We start from the raw sequence: 20,614 nt of genomic DNA, 5'->3' as shown, positions 1-20,614 counted from the left end.
GCAGCGAAGTGTGATGGAAGCGACCTACCTGCTCAAAGTAGGGTCGGAGGTCGCTGTCCTCGCCGCGCTGCAGCCGGCATAAGAGGAGAAGGACTTCCAAGTGAAAGTTTTATCAGTCATTTTATGTGGAGGGATGGAATGGCTAACATTAAGACACATTACTGGGTGGCATACTTGACTGTATTAAATAATTGCTTGTTTGCTTAGAATCACAACCTAGAGATCAGAATGGGGCACTCATGGGAAATACCCCCCTGCATGCTATCTATGCTGGAAGTCTTCTGCAGGGTTCCCGCTACCAAGCAGACAGGATTCAAAATACAAAAAGGGGTGCTGAGAGTGTTAGTATGCCAATCTGCTAGTGAGATGTCCTTGTGGGTGGCAACATGAGTCAAGCATGTGGGGGTGTGGAAGGATTGGCAGGATGGAACTACATCTTGACAGCAAAACTGAATGACACACAGACACATTAAACTATTTGCGGAATTACAATCAGAGTATGAGATATAAACCACTCGGTTTTGTTTATATCTTGAACTATATCATGTCCTTGCCCACATCAAATATAAACAGACATAGGGGGTTATTCCAACTTTGGAAGAGTTGTTAATCCGTCCCAAAAGTGACGGTAAAGTGACGGATATACCACCAGCCGTATTACGAGTCCATTATATCCTATGGAACTCGTAATACGGCTGGTGGTATATCCGTCACATTACCGTCACTTTTGGGACGGATTAACACCTCCTCCAAAGTTGTAATAACCCCCATAATCCTGGAGTTCAATTAACTAGAGACGAAGTTAGGACTTTGCAAACAAGTCTCTTGGTCCCTGGTGATCCAGACACATTTTTAAAACTGAACATCAGATGGGAAGCTGATCTTGGGATATTGTCCGAAAAGGAGGAGAAGCATGCAAATATGGTGGCTAGAAAAGTGGCTTTCTCTGTGAGATTTCACTTGATATGATTAAATTACCTGCAATAAATCAATTACATAAGACAGACTGTAGCACATTGAAAAATATTCCTTCTCCAATTGTCTTACATGCATACCTGGAAGGCAAGACTCAACACCTGTGTTACAAGTCAGTCCATGAATCCAAGACTTGTTTGGTAAAGTCTTTATTGTACAGCATCCATAAAAGTGCCAGCTGCTTACTCACTGCTTCCTTCCACTCCCAACCGTCCCTCCGAGAATCCTCGGGACATCTCCCTTCTATTCTCTGACATCACTGAATCCAATGATGTCAGAGACTAGCCAAGTCCACAACACATCTCCCTCCTATAGAAATAGTAATAACTTAACTTAACTATATTTCAATAACATTACAAACACAATAACATAAAGAATACAAAGAGGCTCATTGGCAAAAAATGCAGCTACAGCTAATGCAAGTGAAAATAAAAATGAAATGACCGTAAGTAATCAATATGTGATCAACATGTAATCACACGGTGTGTGATCCTGTCATAGCTTCTTTAACATGTAAAGTCCTCTAAGTATTTAGGAGTTGTTCTATTCCTTACACTCCTTTTAATCTTCTCTCCAGAATCTGGATCAGATCCACCAAGATTTTCCTCCTTATATAATCTCTCAGTCATTGGTCTATCATTCACACATTTGGCTAAGCGCGACATGCTCCACACATAACCCCCTTCAAGAACAACATTCCTTCTTACTTGCACAATTTTATACGGTCCCATAAACTTGGACGCCCCCTTTTTTGACCAAAAAAGGTTTTTTAACATACACCATGTCACCTACGTGCCACAACCTTTGATGAGCACCGTGTTTAGCATCAAATGCTTCCTTATATTTTGCTTGATTCCCAATAACTCGGTGTTGGATGGTATCTTTGCCTACAGGTGATTCCCCAAACTCCTTATCAGCTAATAACCAAAAGGGATTAAGCTTCGAACCGCCAATCTACCTCTCAATATTCTGATGGGGGAACATACCCGTAACAGCATTAGGAGCATTCCAGTGAGCCCATAATTTTACCCTGAGAACAGTTTTTAAAGGAATGCCATTGTCCATGGCAGTCTGTGCACTAGCTACTACCAACTGGTTCATTTTTTCAACCAACCCATTGGCTTGAGGGGAATATAAAGCAGTGTGAAAGTGAGAGATGGCCAAATTGTTGAGAAAATTCTTCATTTTGAGTGAAGTAAATTGGACTCCTTTATCAGTGACTATTACTTTCGGAATACCTTCACATGCAAAAACATCAGTTAAGAACTCTATGACCACTTTAGGGGTCATAGCACTTACACAACTAGCAGTGACCCATTTGGACATACAATCAACTAACACAATTACAAATCTCTCATTGTGAGGTAGAGTTTCAAACGGTCCCACAAGATTTAAACCTAGTTTGCACCATGGCTCATCAGGAACACAAACCGGGGATAAAGGAGCAGTTCTTATACTTTTGGATTTATCACTCCTTGCACAATACATACAATTCTTTACAATAGCTTCAACCTGTCTATCCAGGCCTGGCCACCAATGGCATTCTCTGACACTAGATTTGGTTAAGTTCCTGCCCAAAAGTCCCTCATGGGCTAAATTGATCAATCTCTCATACAACCCAACTGGAGGAACCAACCTATCACCTCTATACAGATAATTTCCAACAATGCTCAATTCATCTTTGACATTCCAAAATGCTTTAACACCATCTGGACAATTGCACAAATCAGGCCAACCCCTCACAACATATTCTGAAACAAGTATGCAAACTGTGTCCCGCTCACATTCTGACTCCCATCCATCTTTATCAATAGCTGGTTCCTTGACCCACAAAATTGGAATCTGATCATTTGTAGTGTGGTCCGTCAAAGGTAACCTAGAAAGGAAATCTGCCGGAATATTTTCTTTCCCTGGGAGATATTCCACATGGAAATTATATTCCATTAGATCTTCTACCCAACGTTTCATACGAGGAGTCGTGTTCTCTATAATACGGCACGAAAACATCTGTACCAAAGGCCTTTGATCACTTCTAATTACAAGCGGTAACCCCCAAAGATAGTACTTAAAATGGTTAACGGCCCAATTGCATGGAAAGCTTCCCGCTCTATTACCGAGTAGCGTGTTTCTGCCTCTCTAAGAGAACGAGAGGCAAAAGCCACTACTCTCTCTTCACCATCAACCAACTGTGAGAGGACTGCAACCAAACCCTTCAGGCTGGCATCTGTGGACAACAAGGTTTTCCTCCTGGTATCAAAATGGCCCAGTGTAGGCATCTCTCCAATTCTGGATTTAACAATGTTAAAAACCTCTTCACACTCCGAAGACCACACAAAATCCACACCTTTCTTTAGCATGGCTCTTAAAGGTTGGACTACACTCGCAAAATTTCTTATAAATTTTGAGTAGTATTCCGCTAGACCAAGAAATGAGCGCACTTGATCTCTGTCAGAAGGAGTGGGCATTGATATGATAGGCTTAGCCAGCGTCACTTTAGGTTTGATACCATCACCAGAAATGGTGTGCCCCAGATAGGAAACTGTGCCAACTTTTTCCTTCTTTAAAGTTAACCCTTTTTCTTTTAATCTCCTCAAAACTGCTCTGAGAGCAACATCATGCTCCTTTTCACCTTCACTATATATTAGCATATCGTCTTGAAAGAATAGGACAGAACTACAACCCTTAAGCACTTCTTTCATCACTCTTTGAAAACACGCAGCAGCCGACGCTAAACCAAACGGCATTCTAATAAACCGAAAATCTCCCAAAGGCATAACAAAAGAAGTTAAGTGTCTCGAGTCTTAATGAAGTAAAATTTGATGGTAGGCCACCGATAGATCTAACACACTAAATACTTTGGCCTGTGAAAGCATGGTTAAAGTTTCATTAATGTTCGGCAAAGGTTGGCGATCTACCCATATGCACTGGTTGAGACCTCTCAAGTCCACACACATTCTAATTTTAGAACCATTGTCCTTGGGAACCAAAACAATGGGAGCCAAACATTCTGAGGCTTCAATTTCCTCTATAACACCCAGACTTAGCAACCTATTAAGTTCATCCTGCAATGGAGACAACATCAAATGAGGCACTTTCCTTACTTTGTGTACCACTGGTTTAGCAGAAGCTTTAAGAATGATTTTATGCTTGAAATCTGCCAACAACCCCAATTTGTCACTGAACACCTCAGGAAATTCATTTATAATCGAGGCATCATTTCCTATATGAGATATGGAAAGGACTTGTTCAGGGGAATTTGGGTTGAGAATAATGCCCAGATCTTTTTGATGTCTCCACCCCAAATTGTCTCCTCGTTTGGCCACATAACTTTTCTCTACCATTTCACGCCCTTTGAATTTGATTGTCATCAAAGAATAGCCAAATAAATCAATCCTCTGTCCCCCATAACCTAGGGGGCTAATGTCAGGGGGAAGAAGTTCAATGTGGTCATTACCAAAAATTGTCTCCCAGTTTTTAGCCCCTATTAAGGTAACAGGAGATCCTGAATCCGCAAGGACAGGAACAACTTTACCATCAATCTCTACATCACATTTTGGCATAACTAACTTGGTGTCACTACTTATAGCAGAATTTTGAATATCAGGACACTTCACATTTAAGATCAACTGTTGACTTGACACTGTTTCATCTATCACATTTATCTTCTGATTTTTGCAAACTTTTGCTAAATGTCCTTTCTTCCCACAATTTCTGCAGTTGACATTCCTAGCAAAACATCTTGGATTGTTCGCTAAATGTCCAGAGCTGCCACATTTGTAACATTTAAGTTTGGGTACTTTGCCCATTTCACTGCCCCTTTCAGATGATATGCCACTGATTTCTGTATGATGTTCCTTTCTTGTAAACCTTCTTGAGTGGAAATTCTAGCTACTGCCGAATTAACCAAGGAATCAGCTAAACAGTTTGAGGTGGTGTTCTTCATTTCCTTAACCCAGGAAGTAGCATGCTGTAAAAACTTTCCACAATAGCGATGGCTTCTTCCAGAGAGGGATTTTTTGCTAACAACTTTTCTTGTACTCTTGGATTATTGGTACATCTTACTAGTTGATCCCTGATAAGAGAGTCAGTTAAACCAGCAAATTCACAAGTCTGAGCTAATGTCTTAAGGGAAGCAATGTAATTCCCCACTCTTTCATCTCAAGCTTGTGCTCTCATGAAGAATTTATGTCTTTCCATGGCTACATTTATTCGGGTATCAAAGTGTTTCTTCAACATCATAACTGACATATCATATACATCTCTGGGGTCACCATCTGCAGTGCCAATCGTAATTAAATCAAGGCTGTCATAGATATTCCTTCCTTCAATACCTAAATTATGCAGAAGAATTCCTTGTTCTCTTGCTGGTGAAAATTTTTCTCCACCAATGCCAATCAAGTAAGATTCAAAAAGATTAATCCACTTTTTCCATGGTAGAACGGGTTCCCCACGTTCAGATAAAAATTGTGGTGGTTGAGACAAACTAAGAGTAGCCATTTGAGACATAGTGTAAAAATATGCACCAAGAAAATAAAATTAATAATGAATAAATACAGTGAAATACTCAAAATCCTCTAAGTGCCTAAGTCATAAAGTTATGTTAATCATAAATTGACTTTCCTTCCATTCAATAAGATATATATATATCCAAAAGCAAAATGTACACAAAGTATATGTGAATGTGTTCTGTAGTACAGAAAAATGAAAGTTAGCAGTCTAGTCACTGGTAAAACACGCAAGATCTGACATCCGTATCAATCTCGCGATGCTTCAGTGTGAAATCAATAGTTGGAGGGGAGAGACTCGTGTTGTTCGCATTGCTCTTAGGCTCCTCAGCACTGAGTCTCATTGCTCTGAGTCTTGGAAAGCCACTAAACCTCTGGCACACCTTACACGAGGACTTAGGAGCGCGCTCTGCGAGGTATCTTCTCTTTTAAATTGCGCAGTTTTCAACCGCCCGCTCTTAGAACACCGCTATGGCCTCTTGCGCACCGCGCACGAGGACTTAGGAGCGCGCTGCGAGGTTCCTTGTTCTTTTTCAAATTGCACACAGCTTCAACCGTGCGCTCGAGCCACTGCTGCCAACACAGCCGACACACGCTGTTCAAGCCACTGCCACCAACACAGCTCGAGCCACCGCCATGGCCTTTATAAAAAAATGAATGCAGCGAAATACCTTCTCTCTGCAGGGCCCGCAGTTCAGGAACTTCACGGCACACCAACCAGCAGTGCCACTCGACACAATTGTAAGTCGGCACTTCAGTTTGCTGAACATAGGGAGGGAACAAAAACTGCAGTATCACCGTTCTTGTATCAACGCTGGGCTATTAGAAATATCAGCGCAGCACTGAAATACTTGCAATATCAGTGCAGCACTTCTTCACAACAGCACAGAATCAGCTCAGTAGTCAGTCCATCACACGCCAGGTTCTGTGGATGCTGTAGACCCTCGTCGCCACTGTTACAAGTCAGTCCATGAATCCAAGACTTGTTTGGTAAAGTCTTTATTGTACAGCATCCACAATAGTGCCAGCTGCTTACTCACTGCTTTCTTCCATTCCCAACCGTCCCTCCGAGAATCCTCGGGACATCTCCCTTCTATTCTCTGACATCACTGAATCCAATGATGTCAGAGACTAGCCAAGTCCACAACAACCTGGTGTGGGGTTATCGTGTTAGTTGCATGTTCTGAATGGGGCAGGCTGGGAGCCCTTAAGCTGGTTTTGTAGTGGCGAACCTTGACTCAAAAGTGCCCTCTGTGTAGTTGAAGAACCTGAAATCACCTGACGAATTATCAACTTGGCTTTGTTGATACCCAAAAGGGACATAGCACAAAACTGAAGACACAAAGAAGCACTTTCTATAAACAACTGACTTAAGGGCCTGGACAAATATATGTTATAAGAGGGCCCCATGGAATGGACTTCTCCAGAAACATAAAAAAATCTGGAGCCGTTAGAAGGGCTACTTCAATATCATTCATTCATGAAACCCAATAAGGTAGGGCTGGTTGCTAATATCTCTTTCTTGCTGCTTTAGTGGAAAAGATATGTCAAACTTTTGAAATGTGCACCTGTTTTACAGGATTATATTTCCAGGAATGTCACTTGCTGAATTGTCCTGCTTTTGTTACTATTTTGCTTATAATTATGTTAACATGTCAAAATGGCAATAACTTTGATTCAAAACATAAACAAAGCGAGAGAGGCAGAAATAAAAATAAATTTAGACTAGAGATTAGAAGAGAAATGCATTTCAAGTATATGACCCACTAGCTGAAGGTTATGTCATTGGAATGCGTACTGGGCAAAAGGGGAGCACAAAAGCAACTAACAGTGGGGTTTCTGTCTGCCTCCCTTGATTAAAAAGACTGTAGTTCCACAAACAACATAAAAAAGCAGCATAAATTAGTGTTTTTTTTCAGTTACTTGCAGACTAATACTTTACTTTAAACATTTTAGATATTCTAGAGCACTGCTCGCTGGAACAATGCCCATGCCCCGACTGCCGGGCGGTCAGCGGATGAAGCAGCTGCTCTGTTTATATCCTTTTCTTAGAATCTAATAATCGAATAAACCCCACTTCGAGGCTCTTTCTGGAAAAGCAAACACGAAAAGTGAAGAAAAATGCAAAGTGCGTCGATTCTCCAAGACATTTTGTGGGGTCTCGACCCCAATTATTCATCACTGTGACAAAAAGTTTAGAATATGTCTATAATAAAGCAACTGAATGTAAACGGCTTGTTAGGCGTGTCACATATCTGGCATTTTTAAAGTGACTAGAATCCCGAATGACCTCTGCTCTGCTAACGAGGAAAGTCTTTAAAAGGAATAACAATGGACTCTTCACAAGTCTTCTCTAACAAAAAGGTATGTCTCTTCAGATGGGAAAATGTCAGTAGACTCAGGTCCATCCTAAACGGAAAGAAGAACACATGTTCTTTGAAGTTAGCCCCACCTCAGCGAGCAATTGTAGGAGATGCGGAAATGTCAGTTAAGGCCCAGAGAATGGATTTTAACATCTAATACCACAATCACAAGGGAGATTACCATCAAGCCTTAGCCAAGCGGGCTTGGTGAAGGAATACATCTTTAATGCGTTCATCTCGGCGAAAATATTTTCGGAAAAAAAAATTAAGTGGCAAAAACAGTATTTGATCTTATCCTTTCAAAACAGAAAGAAGTTAGGATCACACAAGCAAGATTGAATAACTGTTTTTTACACAGAAAGGTGAAGTTGTAGAAGACACGTGAAAGGTTCTGCCCAGTGAAAAAAACTAAAAATTATCTTAAATATTTTGAAAACTAAGGAGTTCCTGTACTTCGAACAGGGACTATTTCATAAATAGCACCCACACCTTCAAATGGCTAAGAACCAACTACCTGAATAAATTGTTGACATCCTCTCTGTTCAGAACATCACGATTTTGGGCACATAGTTGACACTTTTTTTTTTCATGTGCAATACTTCTTTTCTTTTTTCTGTGCAGTGACGTACGTTCTATCCAAGATTTATGTAGGTTCATAATACAGATTTTATTTCTATCACCACATTTTGTTTATGGGAGATGTTATACCATGGCCACACCGCTGGTTGGGTACACATGCTCTGCACAAGGAAAGACAGGTTTCTCCAGTGTGGATTTAGTGAGAGAAGGGCACTATGAATTTGTGTGTGCTAGGTCACACAGAAACTGCTGCAAAAGAGGATAGGTTTACCTCTGGAAACCTTTACCCTACAGATTAAGGAGGGGGCAGCACTCACCCCTCTCTCCCCCACCCCAAACAGGCTAGTGCCAAGCATAAATGTGGCAGCCTCTGCACCTTCTTCAGAACACTACCAACTTTAAAATTATAAAAAGGAGGACTGCATCTGCTGTTTGAGACCTGTGAGGAGACCTGAAAGTCTGGACCTGCTCCCACTTTTATGCAGGACAAAGAAATGGACTTCACAGGTCAGTTGCCTTACCTCCTATGTAAGCTACAGGCATATATCAAGCTGCAAGAGATCTTTTCCTGAACTGCCCAGCTGACCAGTGGCAACTGGACCAGACCTGGACACTGCTGTTGGCCTCTACTTGAGTGAGTCTTGAAACTAAAAGTGCTTTTCCTGAAGTCCTGGGACCCTTGGCTGTGTCTAACTAGACTTCTTGCAACTTTGCTGAAAAACCTGGGACTTAAAAAATAAGCAACCTCAGACCTCTGGAGGACCTAGACAGAACTGCCAAGCCAATCAGCCCAAGGTGTGTTGCCCCTGAGCTGAAGAAACAGGTTCCTCTCCCACTTGGGACTCTTTCTGCAGCAGTAAATATGTTCCAGCTGGACGTCATGGAGAAGGTATATGGCCTTGTGGAGCCCTCTATGGAGGATTCTGAACGTTAAACAAACAGACTATGTCCAAAGATAAAAATCGTGACTAGGAGCAGATACCAAAATATATGGCCGGCGAAAGAACTTTCCTGAGCATGGAAATTTGAACTTCTCCCACTCTGAGCTTTTCCCACCAGAATCAACAGATTCACCTGGACCTCATCTAATGTTGTGGAGCCACCTGCTCAGATACAGCCTGCTGAAAGATTTTGACTTTGAGAAAAAAAGACTAAGCCAAAAAGTAAAACCACCTTCTTGGTCGAACCTTGTTGGTTTATCTTACCCTCAATCCATTGCCGTCAGCCTCAGGTGGCCTCTAGGTCCCGATCTACTGCAATCATTGACACCCAATGGCCCTTTGGGCTTTTTGCCACTATTTTGATTTAAAACGTTATTAATTCATATCTTCGGTTACCCTTATTTAATTCTTGTTATTTTGGTGCCATTTTATTAATGAAATTATTCTTTATTGTTATAGATTGGAGATTGATTTTTATTGGGTTGTGTTTTTGATTTTTTTTTTTTTTACTGTTTTGGTACTTCAACATGCTGTACATACTTTTGTGAATTAAGCCTGTACCAGGGGTTGAGCTTAGGTTTAAATTTCTGAAATCTTTAACTGGAGCTAACAAGTTGATGGCCTTATTGCTTCTGGTTGACCACCATCCACCACAATTATAAATCAACTTTTTCACAGCCTCTGTTCAGATTTTAGAAAACTCACAGAAGCTGCTGCTATTTTACCTTTCCATTTCCTCCGACATTGAACCACACAAAGTAATTTATACTTGCAGAACATTTCTTCAACTACAGTGAAATGTAAAATGCTGCAGAGTGGAAAATACCTTCACTGGCTCACATACAAATATGCTCCAACAAATGGTTTGTGGGAGCACCCCTTCAAATAAATAAGATGCTTTTCAGGAACACAGCAGGAGGAGAGTGCTAGTAAACAGTGCAGGACACAATAGCAACTATCCACTGTTGGAGCGTACATTTTATTATTGCACCAGACGTCAGCATTTGGTGACATATATATTCATGTTCTTAAGCCTAACACACACATAATTGCACTGTCACGCAAGTTGAAAGTGTCCCGGTTTAGAAAGAACATTGTGCCTACCAGAATTGACAACGTGCTAACATGAGTTAATACAATATTGAAGTATAATCAATTTTAGAGTAACTGTTGGTAAAGAAATTATTAGATTTGTGATATTTAATGATTTATTAGTATAGAATTATATGTGAGCAGAAAAATAAAAGCACGTCTTTGTCATACTTAATGTGATGTCTTAAAGATTACAACTATTAATAAAATGCTCTTGCTTATTTAGATGAAGTATTATTAACATAGAAGTTATTAATTTGCATATTATGTGTATTTCATTAATGATGTTATAAATGTAATATATTTCTTGTGTTAGCATAACTAGGCCTGATGTTTTCATATTTGTAGTCACATGAATGCTGAATTATTTTTTCTTCCCTAACATGAATTTTTCCATTAGGTTGCTTCTCACAAGTAGTAAAGAGTCCTACTGTCCTATGTGTAAGTTTTATTTCACTGTACCCAGGAATTGATACATCAAGAATGTTACAAACTGGATGTAAAGTAGTACTATTGTTCAACAGAGCTTTTCTCATGAGAGCGGAGGAAGATAATTGATGCCATGAGAGAGAATGTGATTTGCAACAAGTGATGCACAAAGTTGTTATATTACTGGAGTCACACGGAAAGGAGAGATGTCTTCTAACCAAGTCCTGGGAAAGGATGCGAAAGTTGCAGATTCAGTTTGGGCTAAGATTCTAATTGGGTATTGCCCCTTTTGCATAATGTGGACTCATCGAACTGACCAATCGTACTGTTTGTAGGATTTTAACTAAGGGAGGACTGAGTAAGTTTAGAGGGTGTCCCTTTCTGAATTTCATGCTGGTAACTTGTCCCACAGACTTTCCTAATTTCTATGTGCAGCTCATGTTCTGCACTATCCCCTAATGCGGTTTTGAATGGACTACTGATATGTTTTGCTGATGAAAACTGAATTGCCTGCTGTCCTAAGGAGAGGTATATTCTAATGCAATGTTATTTTTCCCTTGACCTGTTTTGTTAGACGTTAGCATGCTGACACTTACATATTTTTCTTTTTCTTTGTTAAAATTCAGCCCAAGATTGATGATTAGCCCACTCCCACACATGCATGTCCTAATTTGGATAGCTGTAGGTAGAACATAGGTATCCAAAGTTCCTGATTATAATTCTGTGCATTTTAATTTGATTAATGTATACTCTGTCTGATCTAAAATGTGTTACTGATGTTCAAGTACTTACACTATTAATATGTGTAATTTTTCTTGAACGTTTAATTATGTTGATGCTTAGCAGATTAAATTTGTTCCGGAGATTTGGTCAGCGAATGGTCTTCATTTATCTTTACAATTTGATTTTGCGCACTATTTACATGACTTTGGTTTTTTGGTTGTAAAAAATAAAGATTTTAACTTTTACTGCTTAGAGTTTTTCTTCCATGGCCACATAGGTCATGGTGTCTAATTTGTTGATTGACATGTTGATGTTAATGTTGGTATATGTTTCACTACAGTCTTTACTGGGTCAAAAGGTCCATCGACTTTAGGGAAGTGTCTTAGTCCTGTGAAGGATGAAAACGCGTTTGAACCACCAATAGTCTCCATTCGTTACACGTGCGCCTGAAGCTAGGTTCTCAGATAATTAAGGTTTGAGTTGAGTAGACAAAAGGTTAATAATAATGATGGGCAAAGGTACCATTTCAAATGTTCTAACATCTAAAAGCCCCAACACCTCTGCTACATCAGAGATACTGCATTGACACACTGAAACCCTATGCAGTGGTGTATAAAGATTCTGTTTAGTAATAGCCTGGGAGGAGTGCCACATGGAGACAAGGGGATAGGTATACAGATGTGAAATACAGACTCCCTGAATCCACACTTCGTCTCAGCACCTCCCTCCTGTAACACCACAAGACCTGTGCGAGCACAGGGAGCCTAAAGCAACGTGGAGCTTTCCACTGCTAAACACCAATTCTAATCGCCATCTCTTTCATTCTATATTATGGTGGGAAAGTAAAAGGGTGTTGGGCAACTGCAGTCGGATATCACGGACAGCCACTTCCCTCCACATGATTAAATGGCCTTTTGTTGCCCAGGAGCTCCACTAATGTAATACTTTTAATAATGTTCTTTAAGGCTCATTGTCATATGAGTGGACACAAAGCATTTTATTCAGCACTGCTCTTAGCACCATTGGAAATAAATGGCTTCTAGCTACATGTAATGCAGACTAAAATAGCAAAGTACATTGGCAACAGCATCAACAAACCCTGGGGGTTCAGCTGAACTCAAACCTTACGACTTCAGCCCAACTCCTGAGGGACTTCTCTGCAGTATTCAACTCAGGTTGTGCACTTTTAGGCGCAGGGATTTAGTGAACCGCTTGTTTTCGTTTTTAGACATGGCTACGAATTGGTTTCGTTTTCCAAAGACCTCATTGCCATAAATTCTATATCAAAATCCCATAATCGGTGTCTTGTTGACAGTGTAGAAAGCTCAATAAAGGCATGCATATAATATCAAGGATTTCTCAATATGGCGGGTAAACAGAAATGGTTTAACTAAAACATATTTGTCAAAAATATTACAAAAAAAGACCCACAGCGTTTTTTATAACAAGATGAGCACACACATAGACTTTCTGACAAATGCACCAGAAAATGGCAATTTGTCAAAGTTTCACTAATATGCCACATTGTCATTTTGTAACCAATAGCAAGCGCCAGATTTGCAGCGGGTTTTTATAACAAGTCGTGCACCCACATAGGCTTTCTGAAAACAACTAAAGCTGAAAACTACAACCTTCTCAAAGTATTCTACGAGATCGCACACATATTTCTTTTCCAGCTAATAGGCGAACATTGTTACTGAGGGTTGCGTTCTATGAAACTCTCATGTTGTCCATAAGTGGCACATTTTAATTACAGACAGCAAGTATTTTGTTGTTAATTATTGGTGTTTCTGTATTGAATGTGGCATGATTTGCACATTTCACCACCATCTCTCTGCTTCCCTACACAGACCGCTGATTACACTCATCCCACACCCATTTCTATCTGCACCCGTCTCTTCCCGCATCCGTCAGCCTGCATGCATCAACCACCTCTACCTGCAAGCACCTCGGTCAGTCTACTACAGCCATCCACCACCTATTTTTGTGTGCACCTCCCTGGCTGCAACTCATGATGCCCATACCTCTTCATGACCGCGTGCACCTCCCCATGCACTCATCTCTCCCTCCACACACCTTTCCATTCCTGTACCTTTCTCCGCTGCCCCCAACCTGAACCGCTAGCTGCCTGAGCTTCTTACCTGCTGGTGCCATTTCCTGCTTGTACTCATCATTGCCCGCACTTCCCCAGTCTGCATCCAACCTGCACTTACCTCTCTATGCACGTCTTCCAGCTAACTCCTCCCATCCCTGTACCTTTTCCTGGCCACACGTTTCACCTTAACTTCTTCTGTAACATTTTAGCCAGATACCACACTGAATTTAACGCCTCATTTTTCAGATATGCGAGATAGGGCAACCTTTTATATATTTATGTTTCAAGATTCGTCAGAGGATTTGGAAGTCAAGGGTCGCTTTCTTTGGCGTGGGTGCGTGATCTGACCATACTTTAGTGATGATAGGCATATATTTTAGGAAAGAACTGATGATTTTTTGAATTAACGATGTTAGGCCTTGAATAACTCATTTATCACATTTGCTGTGATTGGCATAGGATGTAGGCCTTGAGGCCAACATGATTTGGAGAAGCAACAGTAGTTCTAGCTTGGTGAAGTGTCCGTTTAATGGTTGGTCGTAGTGGTATTGATGGAAAGGTTGAGGTCTGTAAATTCTAATTTGTTGTGGATTTTTAAGGTTTATATACAGCATACGTTAGCAATATTAATGACAACAGCACAGGTGACTGCAATACTATTTGTGGTTGGCTGAGTTGGGTTAACACAGCGTTGAAGGTATGAAGAGCGTTTGATCAGTTTCTTTAAATAGTTGGCTTTGATGTGAAATGTTGTGCTCATCTGAGAAGAGTTACTGCTCTGGAAACATGCTTTGACAAGCCTGTGATATAATTCCTTAATTCTGTAATTTGGCAATGCCTGTACATCTATCATCCTACCATCATCTAGTCCCTTACCTCCAGCGTCATCACCGTCTCTGAAGAACTCCTCACTATCATTGGCTGAGTGGGACTTCTTCATTTCAGCTATTCGATTCCGAGGCACTTTCCTCTTAAGAGACGGGGAGAAAAATGATGGACGATTGTTGCGTTCCGGCGTGGGAGGTGTACTAAAGGACGTGACCTGAGAAGGGAAATAACAAATTTATCAAACACATTTCTATTTATTCTATTTCAATGTACCGCTTAGTGGTCGGGAACACCCTTCGCATTAGTCATGCATTTCTCAGAGCATCAAGTAACCATGATTATATACTGGTTTATGTTTTTTTAATTATGTAATAGCTTGCAACTGTAGCCATGTAGTAAAACTGCACGTTTCACATGAAACTGACCTTTCCGATGCTTAAACCTGTTTTAGAGATAATCCAGTTGCCAATAATGTTAAACATGTGGCAGCTCTACCAGGGAAATGAGGTATCCACATTTCAGAAAAGGCAAATTTAGTGGCTTCCATTTTCAGAGCGTGAAAATACAATATTTCTCATTTTTCGTAACAAAGTTTCACTCCCTGTACAAAAGGCATCCTTGCCATCTATTGTCAACAAATTCCACAGGCAGCAAGGCTTGTATTGTGGGCAAGTTAAAGTACCTAGTTTCAAGCCTGCAGGGTAGTACTTCATATCATTATTCTTTCGTATATAGTGAGCCACCGAAAATACATTCTTAGTGGTCAGCCGCCAATTTTAATGACTCCGCTTTTTCGGTTAGATAAACAAACTTAACACATTAGCAAGAGTAACAAGCATTTGCAATGCACTAGGATTCCGCATTTGTCCGAGTTACAGCTATTACCAGTTGTAAACTCCCAACCAGATTTTTCTTGCGTTAAAAGAAAAAAACAGCACAATCGCGCTGCTACAGTTCACTCGTAATAATACCTATCGGCAAAAGTGCAATTATGAACGTAACCGGCAAAAGTGCAATTAACTGTGTAACAGGGTCGATAGTATGCAAAGCGCTCGACTTCTGCCAAGCGAGATCGCGCTGCGAAAATAGAGAAAAAGTAGTCCACAAACCTGACAGGAAACAGCGAGCCTCGCATGTTTTCTGTACTTGGTCGCTGCGTTCGAGGAGGGCTAACCACCGGAAAAGGCATGATGTATGCGTGCCTTCCACTAATCAAAGCAAGCAGATTCTAACAGGCAAGCCAACGTGCGAATGAAAGACACTTACGTGACGTCGACGGGGCTCCGAGCCCTTTTCTAATACCTAAAGCGTCTCGCTAGCGATACGCATGCGCAAGCGCATACGACGCAGGCTCGACCCTAACAAAAACTACTGATGCGATTTCTGAAAGCCTAGCCTATAAACACGTTCCTGAGATTCAAGATAGGAGTGGGTAAGGGTGTTTTAAAGACAGTGAAACAAACAAATATCGGGTGTGCGGAAAAAAAAAAAAACTACATAGCCTAAATATCACTGAGCACAACAAGTCATTTTTACAAGTTAGGTTAGTATTAGATTTTTTCAAAAAGATGCACTGATACATTAATATACTACGCATGCACTGATAACAAGCATTGGCAAAATCAATAGGCCTTGCATTGGCCACCCTTCTGGCTTTGCTAGAGCTTGTTTTGTTCTGTCACAGTTTTTCCAAACCTTTATTGTTGGGGGAGCTGCCAAGTTCTCGTCAATCTAAAAGAAAAAATGTTGTCTGAAAGCAAAAATATTTTTCTTAATTTCAAAAAGCACAAGTGGCCATTCTAGTGCCAGGCACTCAAGGGAACAATTTTGTGTGTGGGTGTGCTCCTTGTAAAAGGCCAGAATGCAGTTGCTCACAGTGAAGTTAGCTAAAGTGGGTTGATCAACTGCTCCATGATATATACTGTAGTGGGTGGAATACAAATGAGAATGACGCAATAACAAATCAGCGAATGAAGAGGACTGGCTGAAAGCCCCTTATACATAGACTTTTAGTAAAATAAAAAAGTATAGCCTACCACCAAATCTAGAGGTGCGCTATCTGTAAAAGCTTTGTTAAAGGGCTACGGTTGTACATAATAGGTCCATAGACTCCTAAGGGTCATTTAGTATCTGGAGAAAAAAGTTCTGAAAGTGATTTACAAATAGTCTAGGAAGCTGGCCTGGTGTGTGGTGGGTACCTATGGTACTTACACCTTATACCAGGTCCAGGTATCCCCTCTCAGTGAAGTGTAGGCAGTGTCTAGAAGCCAGGCTCTCTAGAGGTAGCTGTGGATGAGCAGCCAAGGCTTATATAGGAGACATGCAAAGCTCATGCAATACCACTACTGTCATACAGCACTTACACACAAGAAAGAACACACTCGATTGTACAAAAAGTAAGTTACTTTATTTGTGGCACACAGTTTCAGAAAATACTAGAGAGGCAACTCTCCAATAGGAGGTAAGTAAATACACTATACATATAGTATATACACTAATAAACAGTAAGAGGCATAAAAAGATTAGAAAACAATGCAAAACAGCAATAAGCAATATTGGCCCTAGGGGAAGCCCAAACCATATACTAAGAAGGTGGAATGCGGACACAGGGCCCCCACCTAGGTAAGTAAATTGTGTAGCAGGGAGTACTAGGAAACCACACAGGTAAGTAATACAGTAGCCCCCAGCAACCAGGAATTCAGGAGTAAAACACTGGATTTCCCCAAAACCACCCCAAAGGATGAAAAAAAAAAAAAAAGAAGACACCCAGAACAGAATACAAGAAACCAGCAGTGGATTACTGTAGAGGGAGATCAGTGGAGAGAGGGGACCAAAACCAGAATTCCTGTGGCGTCCAGCTGGAGTAGGAGATACTACCCACTCAGAGGTAGACATTAGAAGTGGTCGACGAAGAAGGAAGACAGGTCAGCACTGGAGCAGAGAAGCCAGAGAGGAGTTCCTGATGAGTGCAAAAGGTGTCCCATGTTGGAAACTGGATTGTAGATGGGTGTCGGTGAAGGATTTCCACCAACAAACCTTGGTAAAGGTAAACTCGTGGTTGGAGGGAAAGAGGTGCTGCCGGGGACCAGCAAGGTCCAGGAGGACTCTACCCAGGAGGGGGAGTCACAGGGGACCATCCACGTCATAGAAGGTCCACAGGAGCAGAGGTAGTACCCACAGGTGTCCCACAGGACAGGGACACAGAAGTTGCTGAAGCAGCCCACGCAGCACCACAGAAGTTGCTCCCACATCGCCAGAGGACCACGCAGAGGCCCAGGAGTTGCAGGAGGGAGTGCTGGGGGCTGGAGCTACAAGTTGCCTGAAGGTCTCCTTGGAGATTAAGCAAACAAGCATTGGCAGCTGCAAAGGACACGGGGTACTGTCATGTGTGGAGTGGAAAGGATTTACCACCACCAAAGTGCGAAAGCTGGTAGAGAGGACCAAGGTTACCACTCCGGACCACCACCCGTGATGCAGGATCCATGCTACTCAGGATGAGGGGAGACCCACACAGCTAGTCTTTGTTGTAGCCAGGTACCTGCGGTTGCAGGGGAGTGATGCCTTCACCCCAAGGGAGATTCCTTCTTCTTCTTGTGCAGACTGAAGAGTTGCAGTCTTCTGAAGATGTACAGCTGGGGAAATGTTGCAAAGCTGGCAGGAGCCGGAGAAACAAAATTGCAGAAGAGTCTTCTTCCAAGTTAGCAGCAATGTCGGTTGCTGGAGGGTCCAGATGCACTTCCAGTAGCCAGAAGTCTAGCAAGCCGAATCTGAGGAACCACCTCAGAAGACCCAATATAGCCCAAAGAGGGGGCTTGGTCACCTAACCAGGTAACTACCTATCAGAGGGTGCTTCTGACGTCACCCGCCTGGCCCGGCCACTCAGATCCTCCCAGAGTTTCCTGCCAACCTTGGAATCAAGATGGCAGAACCCAGGGGCCCCCTGGAGGAGCTCTGAGCAGCACCCCTTGGGTGGTGATGGACAGGGGGGTGGTCACTCCCCTTTCATTGTCCAGTTTCACACCAGAGCAGGGACTGGCGGTCCCTGAAACGCTGTGGACTGGTTTATGCACAGAGGGCACCAAATGTGCCCTTCAAAGCAAAACCAGTGGCTGGGGAGGCTACCCCTCCCAAGCCAGTCCTATTTATTTCCAAAGTGAGAGGTTGTTACCTCCCTCTCTCAAAGGAAATCCTTTGTTCTGCCTTCCTGGGCTTGATAAGATCAAGCAGCAGGAGGCAGAAACCTGTCCGAGGGGTGGCAGCAGCTGTGCTGCCCAGAAAACCCTGTAAGTAATGCTGAGGGTCTTCTAAGGAGCCCCCAGAATGCATGAAATCTTACTTCTAATACTTGCAACAGTATTGGGGTATGATTCCAAAATGTTTGATACCAAACATGCTCATGTTCAGAGTTACCATTATGTAGTTGGACATAGGTAGTAACCTATGTCCAGTACACACGCAAAATGGCGTCCCTGCACTCACAAAGTCCAGGAGAATGGAACTGGAGTTTGTGGGGGCACAATAAGTATATTATTTTCAAATATTATTTTTCAAAAATACAGCTATACACCATAATTTCAGTTGATTTAATCAGTATTTTTGTTTGAGATTTTTTTAAATATAATCTTATTTGCTAAATTATTCCTTTTGTGTGTATTTTTGGAGGAAACTAGCTCTGTATATCTTATATCAAAATGAGCTATAGTGTCCACGGAGTCCAAGGGTTCTCCAGAGGCTTAAAAGAGGCTAAAGTAGATAATACTAATGCTCTCTTTTGTGGTAGGGTTGTCGAGCAGTTAGGCTTATGAGAGGGTAGTGTAAAGCATGTGTTGTATACACACAGACAATAGAAGAAGCACACACTTAATGACTTAACTCCAGACCAATTGTTTTTATATAGCAAACCTATCTTTTGTTAATTTATTTCTAGAACTACAAGATTCAAGTTGCAGGTAAGTACATAAATAAGTATTTCACATATGTATCAATACCACTTTGATTGGAATTGGTAAGTTGTACAGTAAATAAACAGCAATAATCTGTTTTCAAAGTTGACAGTGCAATTTTCAGAATAGTTTCTGGGGGGAAGAAAAGTTAGTACGTTTTGCAGGTAAGTAGAACACTTACAGTGCCAGTCTCCGGGGGTTAGGAAGTCCACTGGTTGGGGTTCAAGTTAACCCCAAACACCCACCACCAGCAAAATGGGGCCGGCCGGGTGCAGAGGTCAAAGATGAGGCAAGTTTAATTTGGGCTTCTATGGAAACAGGGGGCACTCAGAGTCAGGCCTGCCTGCAGGTAAGTACCCGCCACTTCAGAGGGCAGACCTGGGGGGTTTAGAGGGGCACCGGGGAGGGGCCACAGGTAAGCATCAAACTCACACCCTCAGCATGCAGGGGGCGGCCGGGTGCAAACACAGCATCGAGCTCCCAATGCTTTTCTATGACGGGACCCCGGGGGTCACTTGGATGCTACAGGCTGAGTCCAGGGGGTCGGTTCCAGAAAACCACAGGATGGACAAGTAGGAGGGCCGCCTGCTGAACGTTGCTGCACCGGAGGTCGGGTTCCCCAAAGCCAGATGGCTGCGGGTGCAGTGTACCTTTTGGCGTCAGGCATCTTTGTCCAGTGCTGTCACGGTCAGGGTGTCCTCTGGATTCACACTGCAGGCATCATCGTGGGGGACTGCAGAGGTTAACTCAAGATGGGCACTTGCTCGGAATAGCCTGGGGATCCTCTCTAGTCGGTTGGGCCAGCTGGACACAGGCTGTGGGGGTCGGATGCAGAATGGTCAGGACTCGCGGATCTGGGGAGGCTCTGGAGTCCTTAGATGTAGTTTCTTCTTGGACAGGGCCCCTGTCCATGGGACTTCTTGCTCCTCTGTGATACAGGCAGTCCTCTGGAGGCTTGGCAGATGTCACTGACCTGCAGGATGAGTCGCTTTCTTTTGCAGGTTCTCTGAAGCAGGAGATAGGCTGGTAAGGCTGGGGCCAAGTCCGTTCTTGTCTTCTTTCTTCTCTGCTGGGGGTTCAGCTTAGCAGTCCTTCTTCTTTCTTGTGAGGTCGCCAGGAATCTGATGCCTTGTGTTCAGGG

The 20,614-nt window shown here is 42.2% G+C and overlaps 1 protein-coding gene across 2 annotated transcripts in view; it reads right to left on the bottom strand.

The window, feature by feature from the left end:
* The window catches only part of KIAA0930 (KIAA0930 ortholog), a 415,468-nt gene that overhangs the window by 76,898 nt on the left and 317,956 nt on the right, over positions 1-20,614 (bottom strand). For both annotated transcript variants that reach the window (XM_069228262.1, XM_069228264.1), the window contains exon 8: positions 14,579-14,744. In XM_069228262.1, the coding sequence (XP_069084363.1) occupies positions 14,579-14,744 (166 nt within the window). The remainder of the gene's footprint in view (positions 1-14,578; positions 14,745-20,614) is intronic.

Source organism: Pleurodeles waltl, chromosome 4_1, assembly GCF_031143425.1.
Source record: "Pleurodeles waltl isolate 20211129_DDA chromosome 4_1, aPleWal1.hap1.20221129, whole genome shotgun sequence".
In the NCBI taxonomy this organism is placed as follows: domain Eukaryota; kingdom Metazoa; phylum Chordata; class Amphibia; order Caudata; family Salamandridae; genus Pleurodeles; species Pleurodeles waltl.
Note: the sequence above shows the minus strand (reverse complement) of the source record. Positions and strands in the feature narration are given on the sequence as shown.